The 24,512-nt window shown below is 43.5% G+C and overlaps 1 protein-coding gene across 3 annotated transcripts in view; it reads left to right on the top strand.

Moving 5' to 3' along the window:
* The window catches only part of POLH (DNA polymerase eta), a 41,168-nt gene extending 22,341 nt beyond the window's left edge, over positions 1-18,827 (top strand). For all 3 annotated transcript variants that reach the window (XM_073628683.1, XM_073628685.1, XM_073628686.1), the window contains exons 6-11: positions 2,867-2,970; positions 4,358-4,477; positions 6,036-6,159; positions 8,314-8,379; positions 10,938-11,110; positions 13,087-18,827. In XM_073628683.1, coding sequence (XP_073484784.1) covers positions 2,867-2,970; positions 4,358-4,477; positions 6,036-6,159; positions 8,314-8,379; positions 10,938-11,110; positions 13,087-13,846 — 1,347 coding nt within the window. In that variant the 3' untranslated portion in view covers positions 13,847-18,827. The remainder of the gene's footprint in view (positions 1-2,866; positions 2,971-4,357; positions 4,478-6,035; positions 6,160-8,313; positions 8,380-10,937; positions 11,111-13,086) is intronic.
* Positions 18,828-24,512: the final 5,685 nt, after the last annotated feature.

Genomic DNA, 24,512 nt, shown 5'->3' with positions numbered 1-24,512 from the left:
TCATTATGCCTTTTCCCTTACAGGTGTAGGGAAAAAAAAAAAAAGTCAGCGGGTTTACTACCGCTTTAATGACTGAGTTCCGTTCCTAGGACTAGGTCATTAAAGTGGTTGCAAACCTCACACATAAGCTGAACAAAGTATATTCCTTATAGTGCGTACTTGTCTCAATTTAACCACGTCACCTCCGGAACATCCCCCCCCCCCCCCCCCCCCCCTTATGACCAGGTCTTTTTTTGCGATACGGCACTGTGGAGTTACTTAAACTGACAATTGTGCAGTCGTGCGACGCTCTACCCAAATAAAAATTTATATTATTTGCTCACCTCTGGTTTATTTTTTATTTTTTGCGCTATAAACTAAATACATTTTTTACTTTCTGCTATAAAACATATCCAATAAAAAAACTTGAAAAAAATCTAATTTCTTCATCAATTTAGGCCTAGATGAATTCTGCTACATATTTTTGGTTAAAAAAAATCATCCCAATAAGCAAATATTGATTGGTTTGTGCACACGTTGTAGTGTCTACAAACTATGGGATATTTTTATTTTTTATGGGTGTGTTTTTTGTTTTTTGCTTTTTTTTGTTTTTTCTTTTTTACTTATTTACTTCTTACTTATTTTTATTTATTTTTTTGTAATAGTAATGGTGGCTATCAGCGACTTATAGCGGGGCTGCGATATTGCGATGGACACTAACTGACATTTTGGCCCTTTTTGGGAAACGGTGACACTAATACAATGATCAGTACTAAAAATATGCACGTTCACTGTACTAATGACACTGGTTGGGATTGGGTTAACATCAGGAGAGATCAAAGGGTTAAATGTGTGCCTAACGTGTCTTACTACAGTGTGGGAGATGCTTTTACTAGGGGAACACATGGATCCATGTCCCTGCTTTGCAGAGAAGCCCTGCTTTAGAAAGGCAATCTGCCTTGTTAATGTATGCAGATTGCAGTTCTGTCTCTGTAACTGATGATTGGCGGATGCCGGCGGACATCGAGTCCGTGGTTCCAGCTGTGTGTAATCACAGTGGGAGTGAGCCGCCAGCAAGAGCGCATTCGTGCCCCCTACCCGGAAGCGTCAGATCACTTCCAAGGTATGTGACCTGGCGCAGCCGAGCCTCCTTGCCACTGTATATGTAAGTTATATGGTCGGCAAGCAGTTAAAAAAAATCACTAAGTGTTGTTTCTGTCTGCTGCTTCTTTCCTCAGCTATGAGCATTAACCACTTCTGACAATTTTTTCCTGACGGTGAGAGGAGAGGGATCGCCAGCTGATTGATTGACAGCCTCAGCTCTGTTCCTGGGTGCTGTGTGGATGGGGGGGATGGTTTCCCTTCCCCTCCAATCAGCTCTCAGAACTCTCCTCACTGAGCTCAGCAGAGTAACTTCAGCTCCCAGTACCCTTTTTTTTTTTTTTTTTTTTTCAGACAAGTTTTATAAGTTCTGAACCGTTGCAGAGAAGTGAAGAATGCAGATAGACAGGTAGAACTTATGTAGGATAGTCCCTTCACTGGATATATGTCAGGGTTACAACCACTTTAAGTGAATTGGTCACAAAGTGAGGAGAAGCCCCTTGCCAACATTTCAGGCACACTGGACTGGTAGAGGGTTTTGTCGACGATCCATGGATATTGTTTTAGACCCCTTTCACACTACCGACGCCCGGGCGTCAGTGATAAAGCGGCGCTGTTTTTAGCGCCACTTTACCGTAGTTTTAGCGGCGCTATTTGGCCACTAGCAGGGCAGTTTTAACCCCCGCTAGCAGCCGAAAGGGGGTTAAATCCGCCCGCAAAACACAGCCGGAGCTGCGTTTTGCTGGTGGCATCGCAGTGCTGCCCCGTTGATTTCAATGGGGAGCAGCGGTGGAGGAGCGGGGAGTTCACCGCTCCAAAGAAGCTGCTGGCAGGACTTTTTCTGCCGCCCTGCCAGCGCACCGCTCCAGTGTAAAAGCCCTCGGGCTTTCACACTGGAATGAATGTAGCAGCTGTTTTGGGGCATTTTGCAGACGCTATTTTTAACGCTATGCAAAATGCTCCAGTGTGGAAGGTGTCTTAAAGTGGTTGTAAAGGCAAAGGTGTTTTTTTTTAATCTTAATGCATGCTATGCATGCAGGTAAAAGGCCTTCCGTGTGCAGCAGCCCCCTAATACTTTTACCTGAGCCCCATTCTGTCCAGTGATGTCCACGAGTGCCTTGGCCATCCAGGATTCTCCTTCCTGATTGGCTGAGACACAGCAGTGGCACCATTAGCACCCGCTGCTGTTAATCAAACTCAGCCAATCAGGAGAGAGGGGGGGCGAGGCCGAACTGCGGCTCTGTGTCTGAATGAATACACGGAGCTGCAGCTCTGCTCGGGTGCCCCCCCCCCCCCCCAATAGCAAGCTGCAACAGGAAGGAGGGGCCAGGAGCCCCGAAGAAGGACCCAAGGAGAGGAGGATCCAGGCTGCCCTGTGCAAAACCATTACACAGAGCAGGTACTGTAAGTATAACATGTTTGTTATTTTATTAGAAAAAAAAACAAGACTTTACAATCACTTTTAAAGTGATTGAGTTCCACCCAGAATTGATTGCTTGAGGTTCAATTTTTGTGTGAACCTCCGCTTTAAGTGAGGAGCGTTTGTACAAAGTATGTGTAGAATTCATCTGTTTCCAGCTAGTTTTAGATTTTGCTGCTGATGTGAATATAATAGGGTCAGGCTTTGGTGTTGCATATGAGGCCTCAGTGAGGACAGAGAGGTTGTAATGTGTGGCTATATTGCTCGGTTTGCAGTGGTGAGATGAACGATCTGCTGGGGAAATCGAGCCTCTTGTGTCCGGATAACATTTTCTGTTTTTTCTTTCTCTCTCCTGACCTTGTCTAGGTTCTGGCAAAGTTGGCTTGCGGATTTAATAAACCGAACCGCCAAACTATCCTCTCTCAGAGCTCTGTGCCGGAACTATTTAATCAGCTGCCTATTGGAAAGATGTAAGTGTGGGGTGGAGATTTCATAGAAATCAGAATCTGTAGCTGTAAAACCACAACCTCTGCCTGCTAGCCTTTTTACAAATACAACGGCAAACCGTGATGTGCCGACACAGCAATCATAGAGGCCAGCCTTTCAAAGCCAACCCTTAATTTTTTTTTTAATCCTCAAAATAATATTTAGGTCTCAAGGAACCCTTGCTAAAATCAATTCATCAGGGTCAGTGTGGAGAAGGTCCCTTTTTACAGTGGTTGTCAGTGGGAGGAAAAATACCCCTCCACAGCAGTGGTCAGAATACTATCCTTCCAAATGGCTAAAAAAGATCTCTTGAGTGGCATTGGACCCAGAAACCTGCAGACACAATCAGATTGGAGCCCCTAGCAACGTATGGAGGAAATCTGGTTGAGAAAAGGCTGTAGAACCTGTGGTTTTGGGGTGATCATTCTCATGTGGCAGATGCATTTTACACTTAGTTATGCCAGTCCAAGCTGCATTTTAGGGTGTGGCAGCCCACTTTTATTTGAACAGAACTGTTCAAAACTGTTCTGCAATTTTTTTTATTTTTATTTTTTTTACGGGACTGCGACATTGCAGCAGACAAATCTGATCCCAAGTGATACTTTTTGGGGACCAGTGACACCAATACAGTGATCAGTGCTATAAAAATGCACTGATTACTGTTTAAATGACACTGGCAGGGAAGGGGTTAACACTAGGGGGCGATCAAAGGGTTAAGTGTGTCCTAGGGAGGTGTTTCTAACTGTGGGGGGGAGGGAACTGACTGGGAGTACAGAGAGATCGCTGTTCCTGATCACTAGGAACAGACGATCTCTCTCTACTCCCCTGTTAGAATAGGATCCGCCTTGTTTGCATTGGCAGATCCCCCGTTCTGGCTCTCAACTCAATAGAGTCGCCCTGCCACAGTTTATCTGCGGCAGGCGTTCGTTAAGTGGTTAAAATAAATTTGGACAAAAATCTAAAAAATCTGATTTTAAATACATAAAAAATATTTCTTCTTCTTTCTTCTATCTTCTTCTTCCTTCTTCTTCTTCCTTCTTCTATCTTCTTCTTCCTTCTTCTATCTTCTTCCTTCTTCTATCTTCTTCTTCCTTCTTCTATCTTCTTCTTCTATCTTCTTCTTTCTTCTATCTTCGTCCTCCTCCTTCTTCTTCTAACTTCTTCTTCTTCTTCATCTTCATCATCAATTTTTTTTTTCCTTTTTACACCCTGCATCCAAGGCATACATACACTATTTTTGCAAAATGGTGAATGGCTACACGTACAAATCGAGGGCAGAGGCGGTGATTGTATCATGGGTTGATGTGGGTTCCTTCTCCTGTATTCTCATGATCGGTTAGTCACTCTGCACCTCTCTTACTTTCTTATCAGACGCCATCTTGGAGGGAAACTTGGGACATCTATCAAAGATATTTTAGGCGTGGAGTACATGGGTCAGCTGACCCAGTTCAGTGAATCACATCTCCAGAGCCACTTTGGTGATAAAACCGGGTAAGTGGATTGTAAGTGCTTTAAGTCCCCCTCCCTTTTTTTTTTTTTTTTTTGCCCCTCCACAATGTTATGAAGCAAAATTAGAGGTGCACCAAATGTAAATTTTGGTACCGAACATGCAGGATGCCGAATATTTAAACCGAAAATTACAGTTTTTAAAAAGTATTTATTTATATTTGTATTATATTCGACTTTTTTTCATTTAATATTTACTTTAAATGAATAGAAATGTATTGTTAGCCATTATCGGCACTTTTAGCGCAAAAAAAAAGTATGTATCCCTTTAAATTCTAAGTGGCTGGGTTCACACTGGTGCGAGCGCAGATATCGCATGAGATTCGCACCGATCACATCACATGCGATGTCTGTGCGATGCAAATTCAGCCATATAGTTTGTATGGCTGAATCTGCACCGCATTTGGACCAAAATGGTACAGGACTGTTTTTTTTTTTTTTTTTTTTTTTTTAGTCTGGGGGTGTCATTAATTTTACATTGGCACCCGTAGCAGTTCAGATGTCAATGTAAACCGTCTGCGATTCAGGTGTAATACGGGAACCCGCACAGAATTTGCAGGGTATTCCGCATCGCACCAGTGTGAACCCAGCCTCTATGTCCCGGTTCACACTGGGAAAGCCTGCGATTCTGTGCCAGTACCCGCATCGCACCTGAATCGCACACTGCTTTACATTGACATCTGCAAACCGCTGGGGGGTGTCAATGTAAACTTAAACGACACCCCCAGATCGGATTGCAGTGCGAACTGTCAAATGGTGCAGGAATCTGATCGCAAAGGTGTGAACACCCATGAGATCTGATTCCAGTGCGGTCCAAAATGGGGTCCTGCACCATTTGCAAATGCGATACGATTTCAGCCGTACAGTTTGTATGGCTGAATTTGCATTGTACAGACATCACATGTGATCTGCACAGAAATGCGGTGCGAATCACATGGGGTGTCTGTGATCACACAAGTGTGAACCCAGTCTAAGTCTTCACACTGGTCTGTTGCGCTTCCATTGTGGTGTTAAAAATCCTGCTTGCTGCATTTTTAGTTAGTTAAAAAAAAACGCACGTCCCCGTTGAAAACGCACCCGTGTTGCGTTTTTTTTTTTTTTTTATGCGGTTTTTAAGCCACATGACCTATAAACCTATAAAAAAAACAACCTATAAAAAACAAATGACCTATAAAAAACAAATCACGGTAAAATCGATGTGAATTTTAGACAAAATGGCGTGTGTTTCTGCATCATTATCGCCACCTTTTCCTCATATTGGCAATTCGCCGATAACACCATTTCCAGCCCATATGTTTCAGCAACTAAAATTTCAGTGCATCTCTGAGCAAAACACCTTTAGATGCAGACAATGAAAGTCGCGATCTTCAGCCTGCTGGGCCAGGCATATCGCTCACCATAAGAGATGGAAGGTTCACTTTACTGAAACTACTTTTGTGGATGAGATGTTAGACAATGGTAGCTTCCAACAGTGGTTTCTCAGCCAGATGTTATGCTTCATGACAAATCCTGTTATATTTCCTGTCTTTTTTTTTTTTTTTAGGTCGTGGCTCTATAACCTCTGCCGTGGAATTGAAGATGAGCCGGTGAAGCCCAGACAGCTACCGAAATCTATTGGCTGCAGCAAAACATTTCCTGGAAAGACAGCGCTGTGCACACGAGACCAGGTGGAGTAACGACCCGGAAACCACAGCTCAGTAACTTCTGCAGGCAAACTATGTGACCCCTCCTCCCCCATGTATCTGTGCAGTTTTATTCAAAGTATCTCAATACTATGAACCCCAACAGCATGTTTGACGTGTGTTCGTATAACTGTACATATCATCGCAACTACTTTGTGTATCCAGGTGGATTACACCTTGTTTTGTTTTTTTTTGGGACAAATTGGGCTTTTTTTTGGTGGTAATGGGTATCTTCTGTAGGTTTTTACCACTTAAAGAGGAGTTCCACCCAGGGGGTCCATAAAAAAAAAAAAAAAAAAAAAATTAAAAGTCAGCAGCTACAAATACTGCAGCTGCTGACTTTTAATTGGACACTTACCTGTCCCTGGGTCCAGCGATGCGGGGGATCGAAGCCCCGCTCGTCCCGTCCCCCCTCCGCTCGTCGGCGCCGGCATTTCAACTGTGGGCGCCGGGCTGTGGCTTCACAGCCTGGCACCCACTGCGCATGCGCGAGCAGCGCTGCGCGCCGTGATTGGCCGCTCAATCACCTGGGACCTTTAATGGGTCCCACATGATTGACGGGAGGGAGCAGAGCCGAGCCCTTCCTGTGCCGAGGGGGAAGTGATGTCACCAGCCCAGGCAAAGGAAGAGGCAGACTACGAGGGACCACCTAGCAACAGGCATTTAGAGGTAAGTAAAAAAAAAAAATGTCCAAATGTTTTTTTGTTTTTTGTTTTTTTAGAATTTTTCAGGTATTTTTGTTTTTTTGGGTGGAACCCCACTTTAAGGAACGGGCCTATTTTTTACACTTGGTGCTTACAAGTAAAAATCTTTTTTTCTTTTTTTTTTTTGCTAGAAAATTACTTGGAACCCCCAAACATTCTATTTTCATATAATCTATCTATATCTCTTTTTTTTTTTTTCAGACACCCTAGAGAATTAAATGCGGTCGTTGCAATACTTTGTCTCACCATATTTGCATAGCAGTCTTGCAAGCGCAATTTTTTGGGAAAAAATACAATTTTTGAATTAAAAAATAAGAACACAGTAAAGTTAGCCCAAGTTTTTTTGTACATTCTGAAAGATGATGTTACGCCGAGTAAATTGATACACAACATGTCATTTTTCAAAATTGCGCCCGCTCGTGGAATAGCAACAAACTTTGACACTTAAAAATCTCCATAGGCGACGTTTACAGATTTCTACAGGTTACCTGTTTTAAATTACAGAAGAGGTCTTTTGCCTGCCATTTTTAAAAATACCGGGGATATGGCAGCTATCTGCTGCCATAACAGTATTCAACTTCAAAGTACCAATGTATAACGACGGCGGGCAGTCTGGACGTGATTACATTTTTGAAAATTTATTATCATCAAAGGAAAACTGGCTTAAAACCTAAAAAAAAATACTTATTCTAAATTTTGCTGTATATTTGCTGCTATTACCATAACTTACTCCAAAGAACAGCACAAAAATCTCCTGCTCCTGATGATCGCAGCGATACCACATATGTATATATGATTTGTGGTTTGTACCTGTAGTACAGCCCAGAAACAATAGAGCGCATTTTGCTTTTTTTTTTTTTTTTTTTTTTTATCCCACCTAAAACACACTAATGCTAACTGATACAAATCTTAAAAATGCTTTTTTGTTTTTTTAAATCATATCAAAATATACTGAGCCTGACCTTTTTTAACCCTAACCCTGATCTTGATCTAGCTATTTTTTGTTTTCACCCTTCTCCCCTGCCAGGAGAGGAAGATACAATGCATCTTTCTCTTCATTCAAAAGAGAAAGAAAACACATGGGTGGGATGTACAATGACTGATCACTGTGATAGCCAATCAGAGGCTATCAAAGCAATCAGGTGACAGACTGGAAGTACCGGGTCCCGATAGGAGAGCCTGGTCTCTGTGCTGGGAGCGTGCACAGGTGCGCATGTATGTGGCCTCCCGAATAAAGACTCCCTTCCGTGAGGCCGCATATCTGTGTACTGTTGACAGGAAAAGGTTAGGCAATAATTATGGTTGCTGTGTTCATGTAGCAACATTTTTTAATTTTACTTTATTCTTCCATGACATAATGGAGGGGAAAATACAGTTTTATTTCAGACACTGTGATAAATAAGGCCCTGTGTGATGCGGTCTTGTTTTGCGGCAGGTGCAGCATTGGCTCTTACAGCTGGCTCTGGAGCTGGAGGACAGGCTGAAGAAGGACAAGGACACGGTGAGTATCTGCCAATGCCATAGGTGTGTGTCCTATCAGTGTGTGAGAAGCATTTTCCTTGCTTTGTTGATACATTTTCTGAATTGCATTACACAATTGTCAGATACATCACAGGAGGGAGCGTACTGTTTGACAGTTTGTCATGATAATACAGCTATTTGAACGGATAAAAAAAAATAAAAAATCATCCTTTAGGTCCCTTTCACACGATTGGCCCGCTCGGATCCACCTGTCCGTTTTTCAGGCGGATCCAAGCGGGCCAACCATTGACTTCTATGGGCGGGCGGATGTCAGCGGAGATGTGTCCGCTGACACCCGCCTGCCTTCAGATCCGACAGGATCCGCTCAAAACAGACAGATGGCGATACGCTCGCCATCAGATCGGATGATATCATCCGATCTCCCCATAGAGAACAGCGGGGCTCTGACAGGTCCGTCCCTGCAAAGTGAGTGGAGACGGCCCTCTCATCCAGCTGCTCAGCTGAGCTAGTGGAGTCCGTCCAGCGAAACCTGCCCTGTCTGAAAAGGGGCCTTGGGGTTCGTTCACACTTGACGTGCATGAAAACTTATTGGATAACCATGCAGATTTCACTTGCAGAGACATCAGTTTTCATGCGCTTTTCAGTGAGTTTTTATGCACGTTGACATCAGTTTTCATGCACACCAATTATGTGCCCTGCTCACACCACAGTGTTGATTTCCGTTTTTTCCCCATGCAGAAAACTGCATACACGTTGCAGATTCCTGCGCAAGAAAAAAAAATCTGCACATGATGCCAGTGCTGTGGTGTGAACAGGGCACATAGAGAACAATTTTTTTTTTGTTTTTTGTGCCCTTGCAGAACACGTGCAGAAAAACTGAAGTCTCTGCACCATGGTGTGAATGAGGCCTTAGAGAAAAAACACCAACATGGCTGGTCTATCATTCTTGTGCATCTAGGCACTCTGGCCTTTCCAAATGAGCTGGATAGAATAAAAAAAAAAAAAAAAAAAAAAAAAAAAAAGGTGGGTGGGAGGGGGGATGTCATCACTGGTGGGCTCTAGTGGGCATCGGTGGTGGGTCTGCACTGATAATCAATGCGCTGACCCCCACCCCCCATCAGGAGAGCCACAATCTGCACTCTTACTCGCGCCTTATCAGCGTGAGTAGAGGAAAAGCTGATAAACGGCACTTCCTGGTTACCATGTGATGAGCTGTGATTGGACTACTTCATGGGCTCTTTACCGGGTTCAGAGATGCGGTGCGTCAGAGCGACACACCACACTACTGATTGCCGTGATGCACGCCCCTGGGGGTACACGCTAGCGGCTTATCCTGCTGGATTTCATATGACGGCCATTCAAGATAATACAACCACTTTCCGGCTGTCATTCTGCTATATGTGTGGCGGGAAGTGGTTCAGGTCATCATAGAGGATCTTTACGTCTGGAGGAAAAGAGATTTCATCTCCAAATACAGAAAGGTTTCTTCATAGTAAGAGCTGTGAAAATGTGAAATAGACTCCCTCCAGAGGTGGTTCTGGCCAACTCAGTAGATTGCTTTCAAAAAGTCCTGGATTCTTTCCTAAATGTACATAATATAACTGGATACTGACATTTATGGGTAAAGTTAATCCAGGGAGGACCGTTTGGTCATGTGACAGTGATGTTTATATGTCCAATGTAATGTAAAAGTTGTCTCTTTTTGTTTTTTGTGTTTGTTTTCAATAAAAATTATCTGATTTAAAAAAAGTTAATCCAGGGAATATCCGATTGCCTCGCGGGGATCAGGAAGGAATTTTTTTCCCCCCGCTGGAGCAAATTGGATCATGCTTTGCTGGAGTTTTTCGCCTTCCTCTGGATCAACTGTGGGTGAAGGATTGTATGATTGTGTGTGTGTGTGTGTGTGTGTGTGTTTTTTTTTTTTTTGTTTGGTTTGGTTGAACTAGATGGACTTATGTCCTCCCCTTTTTTTAATGTATTTATTTATTTTCAACCTGAATAATTATGTAATGGGTATAGTTAAATTGTAATGCATTATTAAAGCCTTTCTCCAGAATTGCTCCATACTCCTGGAGTAAAAATCGAATAACATGTTTATTATTTATGGTATTATGGTTTGAACATGCACTACAGACACAGATTTCGACATTGTAATATACAGTATAACCAGTTATTTTTTTTAACGTCAAATTTTGATTTAGTTTTAGTCAGTCGTTTGACTAAAATGCCATTTTAGTTTTAGTCATCTCAAATGGTGTTAATTTTGTCGATGAAAATATTTTCGTTGATGAAATGAACACTGTCATGCAACACTACATCCAAATTAATCTTATATACAGAGTGCCAGCCAAACTATCACAGCACTGAAAAATGGCCTGGAAGGGGTGAGGGGTGCATGGTGCTGCTATTGGTAGTTAAGAGATTTCTGAATACGTTTCTAGTGCTGTGAGAACAGTTGGAGAATCTTTAGATCCTAAGAAAAAAAAACATGTAAGGAGACTATGTCATAGTGTCAATCTAACTGTCTTGCTCCTTTTGTGTCTCCTCTTTTAACTTCCATGCATTCCTCTTCTCTAGAATCAAAGAGTCGCCAAACAGCTGACAGTGGGCACACACCGGCAGGGAGACCCTGGTTGGAGTAGTGTGTCCCGCTGCTGTGCCCTTACCCGTTATGAAGCACAGAAGATTAGCAGTGATGCCTTTGCGCTCCTGAAAACTTTTAATGTGGCTGGAAGCCACCAAGCTGCATGGTGAGTGGATGCCTCTTCATAATTGTGAACAATCATTTGGGGGCACAATCGGTATTTAGCCCCAACTCTAAAATTATGGACACTAAAACTGGCCATACATGGATGTGTTTTATTTTTTTTTTCATTTTTGTTTCATGCCATTGGGCTGATCAAAAAAAGAAATAAAACAGATTGCCCCCTCCACACAAATGAGGTTGATAGAGGAATCCTTCCCACTGTGTTATTGTATTCTGACAGTGGGGACTCCTCAGCTGTCGGAATACAGAATACAATGAGCAGCGCTGCAGCCAGCGCTGTTGTCCAGTCTGTCTGGAAGTGCTGATTGAACAAGCATTTTGCAAAAGCCTTGTTAGAGAAGTCCATAGACCAGTGGTAGGCAACCACTAAGAGGTTAAGATCTACCTGGACAACATGAAGGAAATCAAAAATCTCCGTGGGGGGAGGTGGTCGTCGCCCCTGTAAAAAAAAAAAAAAATGAAGGCCCCAATAAAACGTCGCCCCCCCCCCCAGTAATCTACTATTTCTCTTCCCCCCCCCCCCCCCCCCGACTGTAGTGTCCCCTGACCCCCCCCACACACACAACAGTAGTGTCACTTGCCCCCTCCACCCCCATAGAAGTTTGCTCTTTAGCCCCCCCCCCCCCCCCTTTGTAGTGACCTCTGCCACCCCATAGCAATGTCCTCTCCCCAGCCTCCCTTGCATAGCACTATCCTCAGCTCCTCAGTGATCTCTGCCCCTCTATAGCTGTTTCCTATGTCGCCCCCAAAGCAGCATCGACAACTTGCAGCTCTCTCTTACCTTACAGCGGCTGTACTTTACAGAGGAGTGAGAGGATGGAGGGTGGGAGCATGGAAGCTGCTTTAGTTAACTTTTCATGTTAACAAGCCAATGATTGGTTGCTAAGACTGCCTAGCAACCAATCATCACCTGCTGGTTAACTTGCAAAGTTAACTAAAGCAGCTTCCATGCTCCCACCCTCTTCCAATCCCGCACTGTTTTGCCTCTCTCTGCTCTGAAAGAAGAGTGGGCTGGCGGAGACTGGAGGAAGCATTGGCACAGCCCTGATCGTGATCTACCTCTCAGCTTCCTGCAGTCGACAGGTTGCTGACCCCGGCCATAGACCATTGATGATTCAATACATCTATGGCCAGCTTAAGAAGAAAGCAGAAGGGGAGACTGTCGGGGCCTGATCAGTGCGGGCACATCTGCAGGGTTCAATTAGCTGTCCTCCATACCCAGAAATAGCACCAGCGAGACGCCCAGGAAGTGGACTAAGGTGAGTATATCTTGCATTATAAGGCAGGTAAAAAAATAAATAAATGGCTAAGAGGACTGTGTGAGGGATGTTAAAGGATATGTTCACCTTTTGGAACATGTTACATGTTCCACCTGTTTTTATGGTGGAACATGTAACATGTTCCAGCAGCTGCAGCCTCTCCCCCTCTCCTGTGACAACGGGCAAGGGAGCTTCTTCCCATGCTCACTGTCACTACTTTAAAATAACGCAGTTGTCAGGGCTCCGCCAACACAGCCGCGTCATTCATTCAGTTTCCTGTGAATCAATGCCTACAAGTACCGTCAGCCTTTGTGGCTGACAGCTTGTAGTTCTCAATGTACTGCAAGGACACTGGTGAATGCTCCCGTAGTCCGTGAGCTTCCTGGACTGAAGGAACTGCTTGCCCATATTGGAGGTACGGGCAGACCGTGTACTGACAAGTCTGCAACAGCCTGACATTAGATTGCACCCGTGATCTGCTGATCGCTCGTGCAATGATTTACAGGCTCCCAAGAAAAAAATTAATAAATGCACATTGTGTTACCTTTTTTTTTTTTTTTTTTTTTGTTAAGTGAACTTCTCCTTTTAGTATTTTCCCGAGGACAAGCTTTACATCTGCATCTTGAGTCTTCCAGACAAAGCTATTTGGTATTTTTGCTTTGTGTAGCACATAAAATGATTCACTCCTGTTTTCCTGCAGGTCTCCACCGCTCAATCTGCTGTCACTCTCAGCCAGTAAGTTCACAGAGACTGCATCATCTGGAAGTGGAATCGCCAGCTTTCTCACCAAAGATCCAGCCAGTACCCAGAAGCCTCCAGGCGGCCTCACACAGATGTCGCCAAGCAGCCCTAAGACTCCACAGAAAGAGCGCCAAGATTTAGAGAACAGAAGTCCCAGTACCATTCAGCTGATGTTCCAAAAAGCAGTGGAGAAGAGGAAGAACATCCCAGAGGAGGCCCAATTTCCCAGCGTTTCCACCCAAAATCCAGATGATAAGAAAGACAGTGTGAATAGCACTGTGTCTGTCAGAAGATCCTTCTTTGAGTCCAAATCTCACCAACAGCTTACAATGGGCCTGGAGCAATCTGAACCTCTGAGCAGTGTCCAGGATGGAGGTGCCTTCTATGAGGATCCTGTATCTGATGAATGTGTAAATTCCTCTTCCATGGACCCAGTAGAACAGAAACCAGGACACCCTGAGGAAGACATGATAAGCTGTGAGAAGTGTCACAAGCAGATCCTGGTGTGGGATGTCCCAGAACACATGGATTATCACTTTGCCCAAGAATTACAAAACTCTTTCTCTGTTCCTAGTCCTAGCCCTGCTCTATCTAGACCCACCATGACGCCTCAAGCCAGACCTAAAAACAAACCTAAGAACCTTTCAACTCCGAATGCAAAACGTGCTCGCAGTGAAGGCAGCAGGACTTTGGATACCTTCTTCAAAAAAGCTCCTTAGCTCCTGTCTTCTCTGTAGGTCTTTTGTTGATGTACCACACTGTAATCTGCTGCATAGACGCTTCTGGTGGGAATAGCCCCCCATGGAAAGCCTCTGTGACCGTTGATATTTGAATTTTATAAAGTTGTCGTATGCAATAACGTTTTAAAAGAGGACCTGAACTGTGGAAGCTGTGCCGAAAAATGGCAAGCAGAGGGCCCTGTACTAGGCCACGCGCATTGTTTGGTAGAGAACAAAGTATTTGTCACCAGTAATGCATGTAGACTTGTTATGCCTTTAGCACAAAATCTCTATGTGGAGGTGGCAATCTTGATAGAGGGACAGGGCTTTCTTATGTCAGAGCTGCCCCCAATGACTGGTGATCTAATAATGGGTGGGTTAACGATTAAGATGAAGGAAGCACAGATCCACTGAGGGGGATGAAGCAGGGAGATCCTTGCACTGCAGGTCCTCCAGGTACAGCTTCCTCTCCAGCAAGGAGAACAGTGAGCAGCACAGGAGTGATATCAATACATCTCACTCTAAATCTAGTGAGACCAACAGTCAGAGGCAGTAGTGCCTTGGATAATCTCATACTGCAGATATACAGCTATGAGGCTACAGAATAAAGTGCACTGCTATCTTTCAGGAGGAATTCAGGACAAAAAGGTAAATCTTTCCACGGTACTGCTTTAGGCACAATCATTTCTTGATGTTCTCTATAGGGCAGCACGGTTTAAGCTGGGTTCACGTATTAGCAAATTAGATGCATTTTGAACCACATCCAATTCGCATGTAAACCGGCAGCCTTCTCCATGGTGCCGGTTCACATATCTGCGGGCCAGCCATGGTTTGTTTTTAAAGAGTCCTGTGCTTTTTTTTCAGTCAAGTTCAAGTGCGATTTCTAGTAAAAATTTGCACCTGAACCGGTGAACAAAACCCCACGAGACTTCCATTTTTTAAATATCACAGTAAAACCACGCCCGGACATGTGTGAATCGAGCCTTAGGCTACTTTCACACTGAGGCGCTTTAGCACTAAAAATAACGCCTGTAAAGCGCCTCTCCTGTCACTCCAGTGTGAAAGTCCGAGTGCTTTCACACTGGAGCGGTGCGCTGGCAGGACATTAAAAAAAAAGTCCTGCAAGCAGCATCTTTGGGGCGGTGGAGGAGCGGTGTATACACCGCTCCTCCACCACCCCTGCCCATTGGAATGCATGGGCAGCGCTTTGCGGGTGCTATTAACCCCTTCTTTGGCCGCTAGCAGGGGTTAAAAGCGCCCCGCTAGAGGCAGATTAGCGCCGCTATTTACCACCGATGCCACAGTGTGAAAGTGGCCTTAGTTTATAAATTCAGGTGCAATTAAATCACTTATACTAGTTCAAAATAGTATTCATGTATGTATGAATACATAGTCTGTCCCTGATGGTTTTTCCTGAAGAGAAGTGGCTCGTTTGCTGCCCTTCTTGACACCAGACCATCCTCCAAAAGTCTTCTCCTCACTGTGTGTGCCGATGTCCTCACACCTGCCTACTGCCATTCCTGAACAAGCTCTGCAATGGTGGTGCCCCGATCCCACAGCTCAATCAACTGTAGGAGATGGTCCTGGCGCTTGCTGGACTTTCTTAGGTGCCCTGAAGCCTTCTTCACAAATGAAATGGAAATGTTTTGTTATGGGATTAAGTTACTTTTCATGGCAAGGAGGGACTTTGCAATTCATCTGATCGCTCTTCATAACATTTTGGAGTATATGCAAATTGCCATCATAAAAATTGATTCAGCAGATTTTTTGAAAATTAATATTTTGTCATTCTCAAAACTTTTGGCCACGGCTGTATACTAGCTGAGGATAAAATAACAATAATGTACCACGAGAAGCCTGTGCTTTTCGCAGATTTGTTAGATTAACCGCTTGCCACCCAGGCCAATTCTGACATTTCTCTCCTACATGTAAAAATCATCATTTTGTTGCTAGAAAATTACATAGAACCCCCAAAACATTATATATGTTTTTTTTTAGCAGAGACCCTAGAGAATACAATGGCGGTCATTGCAACTTTTTTATCTCACACGATATTTGCGCAGCAATTTTTCTAACGTGTTTTTTTTGGGGAAGAAAAAAAAAAAAAAACAGTTTCATGCCTTAAAAAAAAAAAAAAGTTATCCCAATTTTTTTTGCATAATGTGAAAGATGAAGTTACACCGAGTAAATAGATACCTAACACATTACGCTTCAAAATTGCACACGCTCGTGGAACGGCGCCAAACTTTGGTACTTAAAAATGCCCATAGGCGATGCTTTGCTTTTTTTTTTTTTTTTTTTTCTGGTTTCATGTTTTGAGTTAGAGGAGGTCTAGGGCTAGAATTATTGCTCACACTCTAACGTTCGCGGCGACACCTCACATGTGTGGTTTGAACACCGTTTTCCTATGTTGGCGGGACTTTTGTATTACGTTCACTTCTGCGTGCGAGCACACGGGGACAGGGACACTTTAAAAGAAAAAAAAAAATAATAATTATTGTTAATTTTACTTTAAATTTTTAAGTTTGACACTATAAAAAATTAATACATTTTTAATCACTTTTATTCCTATTACAAGGAATATACACATCGCTTGTAATAGGAATATGGCATGATCGGTCCTCTCTACAGTGAAATATGAGGGTCAATAAGACCCCACATCTCCCCTCTAGGCTGGGACAGCTGAAAAAAAAAAAAAAAACAATCTCCGCTTCTTAGCCGAGACGGCGCCATATATTCGAATGCAGAGGCCGGGCGTGACGTCATAACATCGCACCTGGGCTCCGAACGATCATAGAGACTCTGCCGACCATCTGGTCTGCCGGAAATCTCTATGGTAAACATTAGGGGCCAGTGGATCCGGTCTCCGACTCACCGATGGCAGCGGTGAGTCGGTAAAAACACCGGAGGGCGGCGGGAGGGGGTGGACGTCCCCTTTCGCTGCCCGTAAGAACGATCAAGTGGCTGACCAGCCGCTATGATCGTTCTTATGGTGTTGGGAATCGCTGGCTGAAAAAAGACGATATCTGAATGATGCCTGTAGCTGCACCCAACATTCAGATATACCCCCGCAAAGTCAAGATGTCATTTTTTTCAGAATTTAGTTTTGGTTTTTTTTTTGTTTTATTTAGCAAAAAATAAAAAAACCCAGCAGCAATTAAATACCACCAAAAGAAAGCTCTGTGCAAAAAAAATGATCAAAATTTCATTTTGGGTACACTATAGCAGGACTGCGCAACTGTCATTCAAAGAGTGACAGCGCTGAAAATTGGTCTGGGCAGGAAGGGGGTTTAAATGCCCAGTAAGCAAGTGGTTAATCCATTTCATTCAGTAAAATACCTGCTTATACAGTAACGGTGTAATACATTGCTATATGCAAACATAATGTGTAAAAAAAAAAAAAAAAAAAATCCTGATCACTTCCCCAGAGTAGTACAGTGTTACTATGGTAACATTATCTTGCTCTGGTCAGTGTTAAAAAAAAAAAAAAAAAAAAAAAAAATAGTAAGAGAAATGTAATGGGGGGGGGGATTTTTTTTTTTTATTTTTTGTACTATGCTACACCCGTCATATGATGGCACTGTACTGCACTGGTGACAATCTTGTTTAAAAAAAAAAAAAAAAGTGTGTATATGTTATGTATGTATGTATGTATGTATATACATATATAGAGATAGGCCATCAATACATCAGGATTGATTCTTTTCAGATGTATCCCATAGTTTGTGGACTTTTAACGGAACTAAAGAAAAACGCTTTCTTTTTTTTCAAAATTTTCAGTCCTTTATCGTTTACCGTATTTATCGGCGTATAACACGCACATTCATTTTAAGAGGGAAGTTTCAGGAAAAAAAACTTTACATTTTAAATAAGGAACTTTTGAAGCAAAAGAAGGGTCAGTGCCCATCTGCAGCCTCCCCATTGCCATCAATGCAGCAGCCTCACCATTGCCATCAGTGCAGCCTGATCGATGCCCATCTGCAGCCTAGAGGGAACAGGGAGGGGGGCGGGACGAGCGCTGACAAATTACATACAGTGAGAATCTCCTATGATAGACAGAACAGTGGTCCAATGGTGGCCCAGGAGACGGGACTTCCTATTACAGAGGCCGCCAAGTAAACAGGAGATTCTCACTGTATGTAATCTGACAGCGCTCATCCTGTCCCCTCCGAGGCAGCTAAAATTGAAGTATTGTCATATAACACGCTATTTGCCCCGGTTTTCATGGTGAAAAAGTGAGTGTTATACGCTAATAAATACAGCAAAACGTAAAAAAAACCCCAGTGGTGATTAAATACCACTAAAAGAAAGCTCTATTTGTGTGAACAAAATGATAAAAATGTAGTTTGGGTACAGTGTAGCATGACCGCGCAATTGTGAGAGCGCTGAAAACTGGCCTGGACAGGAAGGGGGGTGAAAGTGCCCGGTATTGAAGTGGTTAAATTTGCACTAGGTTTGCAGCCTTTAATGAGCTCTAGACATGATTGGGTGAAGTGATAAATGAAACTTTTTATTGTTGTATAAACCTATTTTTTTTTTAATGTGTGTTTTGTAATTGTAATTATTTTTGGAGATTGATATGGTCCTATTTATTACTTATACAAGTCCTGCTTGAAGAGTGTTGCACATTCACTGAATTTGTCAGCTGATTGAAAACTTTAGGTCTAGTATGTGGCAAAATTATTTTTTATATCATCCCGGGAGCAGCAGGGGACGCTCCTTTTTATTTTGGTATGTGCCGCCACTGATGGGAGAATTTTATAGTTTAATATAAGAGATGACCACCGTAACCAGGAATGTGCATGGAAAATGTGAACATTGTACGGTGGTATGTAGAAAGTGACACCATACACGAGAATTTTCTTGTTTTTATTGAGGATCTGTGTAATGTATTCCAAAGCTAGTTTCCAGACAAGCTACTAAATCTACTTTTGAAATAAATTCATGTAAACTGTTTACCTACTAAAGGATTTGAAACTCAGTACAGCCTGTTTTGTGATTTCCTGCTGGACAGCTCAGCCATGGCCCTGACCTCCCTTATTCTCCACTGCAGCTTAAGTGACTGTCACAAGGGAAATACAGGGGGCTGCTATGGTGGTCTCCTGCGGAAAATCTACTTTAGAGACCTGGAACAAACATGCTCTGTGAGAGTCGCAATGCCTTCTTTCTATACCTTATTCCAGCAGTTGGGGTCACCATCTATGTTGTTATGACTATACAATCTTTGCACAATCAACTTAAAGTGATTGTAAAGCTTCAATTTTTTTTTCTATTATTATTATTTTTTTATTTTTTTTTTAAATAACAAACATGTCATACTTACCTCCATTGTGCAGTTCGTTTTGCACAGAGTGGCCCCGATCCTCTACTTTCTGGGGTCCCTCGGCAGCTCTCGCGGCTCCTTCCTGCATCAGATAACCCCCTAGGAGAAGCGCTCTCCTGATGGGGGGGTTACCTTGCGGGCACGCTCCCGAGTCCAGCATTTGCGTCCATAGACTCCGAATGCTGGACTCGGCCCCGGCTCCAGCGTCATTGGATTTGATTGACAACAGCGGGAGCCAATGACTGCGCTGCTATCAATCTATCTAATCAGGAGCCGAGAACCCCGGCCAGAGGAAGAGCGCGTCTCCGGTGTAGCAAATTCCAGGGCTCAGGTAATTAAAACAGGGGGGTGGGGGGGCGGTCACTGGCAAGTGTTTTTTTTTCACCTTAAAGGCAGTGTAGAGGCTTGTGTTTTTTCACCTTAATGCATTCTCTGGTTGCTGAATGCTGGACTCGGGAGCGCGCCCGCAAGGTAACCCCCTCGGGAGAGCGCTTCTCCAAGGGGGTTATGTAATGCGGGGAGGAGCCGCCGAGGGACCCCAGAAATGGATGTTCGGGGCCACACTGTTCAAAACGAGCTGCACAGTGGAGGGAAGTATGAAAAAATAAAAAACGATCCTTTAGTATCACTTTAATGTATAGGATGCATTAATGTGAAAAAACACGAGGGTTTACAACCCCTTTTAAAGGAGGGGAAGACTCCTGTGGATGTTTGATGACATTATGACTTAGACTGGAAACCAGGAAGCAACTGAAGAAGTTTAGAGCGTGCTTGGCTGAGACTGAGTGCTCCTCCATAGATACAGTAAGTGACTATTGTCACCCTATGACAGACGGTGGTACTGGCATGAGTCCCTGGTCTTTAACCACATGCCACCCTGCAATGTACCTGTACATTGCAGGACTTTCAGTGATTATACCAGATCCCCGTATTGTTTTTTTTGGACCGGTGGAGCACTTTCATGTAAAAGCAATGCTAGCTACTAAATAGCTGCAGGATTGCTTTTACATTGCCTTCCCGGGCTCTCCTATCCCACTGGGGAAACCAGAATGGCCCAGACCATCTCTATGGTCTAAGTCAGTTTTTTTTCAGTCAAGGCACCCTTTAGGCCCTATTCACACCTATGCAGTTTTTAGTGCGTATTCAGTTTTGCAGAAACACACTACAGTCCATTTAACATGGTTTCCTATGGATGTAGTTCACATCATGTGCATTTTATGGAAAGGGCCAGGGACTTTTTTCTGGTTTTTGGTTCCATAGACTTTAATGGATTAAAAGCGTGTATTGAATAACGCAAAACGCATCTGGAATATGTAAACTGCAACCTGCATAGGTGTGAATCAGGCCCTAGACTTATGGACCATCTTCAGGCTCCCCATTCTAAAATGTAAAAACGAATCTAATCATTTTATATAATGCAGCAACATCCACGTATAGGACACCCAAAGGTGGAGGCGATTTATTCTTCAAAAGCAAATATACTTTTGCAAACTGGTACCGACTAGTATTCCAATGTTTCTCTTCTCCCTCAGTTTTTCTCCATCACCTAGCTAATGAGACCCCCAAAGCTGATCGAGAGAGGCAAAGGGAGGGATCAAACAAGGATGATTTGCAGGCAACTAACTTCCTCCTTGTCAACTGATGATGTCATTGGTTGTTAGGAGGTTGGCAGCTAGAAGGTTGTAATGGGGTACAATGAAAACCTGTGGCTTTGTGTAACTAAAAGGCAGGCTTTATCCATCCGCCAACTTATGCAATTTTTAGGCATTTTGCCAAGGTACCCTGGTTGAAAAAAGACTGGGCTAAGTAACCGGAAATAACGAGTATTTCATCACTTCCGGTTTCCTGTTTATAAGCAAACCATTACCATACCTCCTGACATTTTGAGATGGGAATCAGGGACACCTACTGGCAAATGTATGTAGGCATAGGCCACACCCCCTGCCACACCCACTTAAAGGTGAATTAACCAAAAAAAAAAAGGTTAATCAAATCCACAGGGGCTTTTTTTTACCACTACTATTCCTTTATATTGGCTTTTAAAATTTACAAATGCAGCAATTTAGAAATCGGATGAAAGGTTTAGCACTGGGAAACACTTTTTGAAGGATAAAAAGTGCATTTTATATACAACTATATGTATCAGACCAAAATGAGGGACAAATAAGGGGGACAGAGGGACTTTGCTCCAAATAAGGGACAGTCCCTCGAAATCAGGGACAGTTGGGAGCTATGCCATTACTGCTTTGAAAAAAAGCGATCTTAGTATGATCTGAAGTTTTTAAGGGCAGAGGAGAGATATGAGGTCTAATAGACCCCAGATGTCTCTGTAAAGAGGATCTGTCAGTGCCTATTGCTATCACAAGGGATGTTTACATTCCATGTGGTAAAAATAGAAGTGATCAAAGAAAAACAAAATGTAAAGGTACAGTAAAAAAATTAAATACTAAAAGTAAAAGAGAAGTATATATATTTTTTTTTTTTTGTTTTTTGTTTTTTCATACTTACCTAGGTGGATGCAGCATCTGTCCCCCAACGCCTCTAACACTGAGAACCGAGCGATTGACCACTGCAGATTGCTCGGTTTTCACAGATCCCTGAGCAGAGAGCTGCTGACTGTCAGTTACAGCTCTCTGCTCTGCCCACTCCTTTCTCACTGGAGCGCTGGGCTGTGCAGGGGGCAGGAACGGCCGGTTCAGGCTCTCAGCGGCTCGCTGAGCTGGGTATCAGTCCAGGGATCTGGGCGGATCCCGACTCCATGGTCATGATGGCGCCCGAGCCTGGACCAACTCTGTGACGTCAGCAGAGAGCGGACTTCAGCCCGCTCTCTGCTGAACACGGGTCACAGGAGTGCAAAATGAGCTGCACTCCTTTAATCCAAACGAGCTTTGGCTGTACTTCTCCTTTAATAAAAAAAAAAAAAAACATTTTTCAAGCTCCCCTGCCCCCCTGGGCTTGTGCGCAAAGCAAACACTCCCGTCATTACGTAAACAGCGATCACACCACACATGTGAGGTATCACGGTGAACATCAGATCGAGAGCAGTAATTCTAGCACCCGACCTCCTCTGTAAATAAAGTGGTATCCTGTAAAGGCTTTTAAAGCATCACCCATGGATAATATATTGTACGTAGTTTTTTACTGTTCCACAGGCGTGCGCAGTTTTAAAATGAGACATGTTTGATATCTACTGTATTTACCCAGCGTAGATCATGTTTTATATTTTAACCAAATAATTGGTTATTATGTTGTGTTTTAGTGCATTACAATTAAAAAAAGTGTATTAAAAAAAAAACATTATTCTCTAGGGTTGTAAGGGAAGAAAAAAGTCCGGACAGCCGCACACCAGGAGAATATAATCCAACGAAATTTCTTTATTGTAGGAACAAATCATGTACAAAGCACCATGGATAGAATGTACAGATAATCATCTAACGCGTTTCACGCTCTGCGGAGCGCTTACTCATAGCTTACTCCTGGTGTGTGGCTGTCCGGACTTTTTTCTTCCCTCACAACATGCATTAGCCAGCACCTGGGGCTTTTCAACTCTGGAGAGCAACATTCAGTTTATACCTGGTTTGGATACAACCTGGTGCGGGGAAAACGCTTGTGCTGCAGTATTATTCTCTAGGGCTTCTGCTTTAAAAAGAAAATATAATGTTTGGAGGTTTTAAATAATCTAGCAAAAAATACTGTACATGTAACGAGAAGTGTCAGAAAAAGGCCTGGTTTTCAAGTGGTTAACTACTTGCCGCCCGCGCTATAGCCGAAAGACAGCTGCAGCGCGGGCCTTAATTGCCGGGAGGGCGTCCATGGACGTCCTCCCGAGCAAGCGCAGTCTGCCCGACCCTGCAGTTCGCACGACCCTGCAGTTCGCACGCGGTGCGCTCTGTGATCTCCGAGTCTATGCGACTCGGCTTATCACAGATCCGAGTAAGGGGTCGATCCCGGCCCCTTACCACGTGATCAGCTGTCAGCCAATGACGGCTGATCACATAATGTAAACATAAGCTTGGTAATCGGTATTTTTTTTTCCCTCACGCTGACAGCGTGAGGGGAAAAAAAAAGCTCATCACCGGCTTCTGTCAGAGGGACATCAGTCCCTCACTTAGAAAGCCGCGGCTGTGCCCACCAGTGCTACCTACCAGTGCCACCTATCGGTACCCACCAGTGTCACCTAACAATGCCCACCAGTGTCTAATAATCGGTGCCACCCATCTGTGTCGCTTATCAGTGCCCATCAGTGCAGCCTCATCAGTGAAGGAGAAAAATTACCGGTTTTCAAAATGTTATAACAAACTATGAAACAGGTTTTTTTGGGGGGTTTTTCAAAATTTCGGTCCCTTTTTGTTTTATTTAGCAAAAAAATTTAAAAAAACAGCAGCAATTAAATACCACCAAAAGAAAGCTCTATCTGTGTGAAAAAATGATAAAAAATTAATTTGGGTAAACTGTAGCATGACCGCGCAATTGTCATTCAAAGTGTGACAGCGCTGGAAATTGGTCTGGGCAGGAAGGGGGTTTAAGTGCCCGGTATTGAAGTGGTTAAATGACATTTTTAGGGAGTGAATGGTACGCCCAAGGTCTGAAACTGTCTGATATCCTACGAGAAGATGATATTTTGAGCGATGAACTGCCAGACATTTTCAGCAGTTTATTTGAGTTTAAATAAATACAATTACAGTTATTAATTTACACGGTGGACGCATCCACTGAAAGTGCTATAAAAGTAATAGCAAGTTGTCCAATGTGAAGGACATATCATGTTCATGCAATCATCCCCATGTCTTATGGGCAAGTATGTAATGAGACATCCAGTCCTCCCACATCTATATCTGTCACACACAGAAAGGGATAACACCACTCAAGGCGAGTACAGTTAAGCCTAGAGGAAGGTGCCCGTCCACCTCGCCTCCGAGAATGCGGAACATACACTATATTACCAAAAGTATTGGGACACCTGCCTGTACACGCACATGAACTTTAATGGCATCCCAGTCTTAGCCCTTAGGGTTCAATATTGAGTTGGCCCACCCTTTGCAGCTATAACGGCTTCAACTCTTCTGGGAAGGCCGTCCACAAAGTTTAGTAGTGTGTCTATGGGAATGTTTGACCATTCTTCCAGAAGCGCTTTTGTAAAGTCATGCACTGATGTTGGTTGAGAAGGCCTGGTTCGCAGTCTCCGCTCTAATTCATCCCAAAGGTGTTCTATCGGGTTGAGGTCAGGGTTGTGCAGGCCAGTCATGTTGCTCCACCCCAAACTCGCTCATCCATGTCTTTATGGACCTTTCTTTGTGCACTGGTCCAAATCATTTGGTGGGGGGTTATTATGTGGGGTTGTTT

This window comes from Aquarana catesbeiana, linkage group LG04 (assembly GCF_042186555.1).
Source record: "Aquarana catesbeiana isolate 2022-GZ linkage group LG04, ASM4218655v1, whole genome shotgun sequence".
Classification (NCBI taxonomy): domain Eukaryota; kingdom Metazoa; phylum Chordata; class Amphibia; order Anura; family Ranidae; genus Aquarana; species Aquarana catesbeiana.
This window is presented reverse-complemented; position numbering and strand designations above follow the sequence as displayed.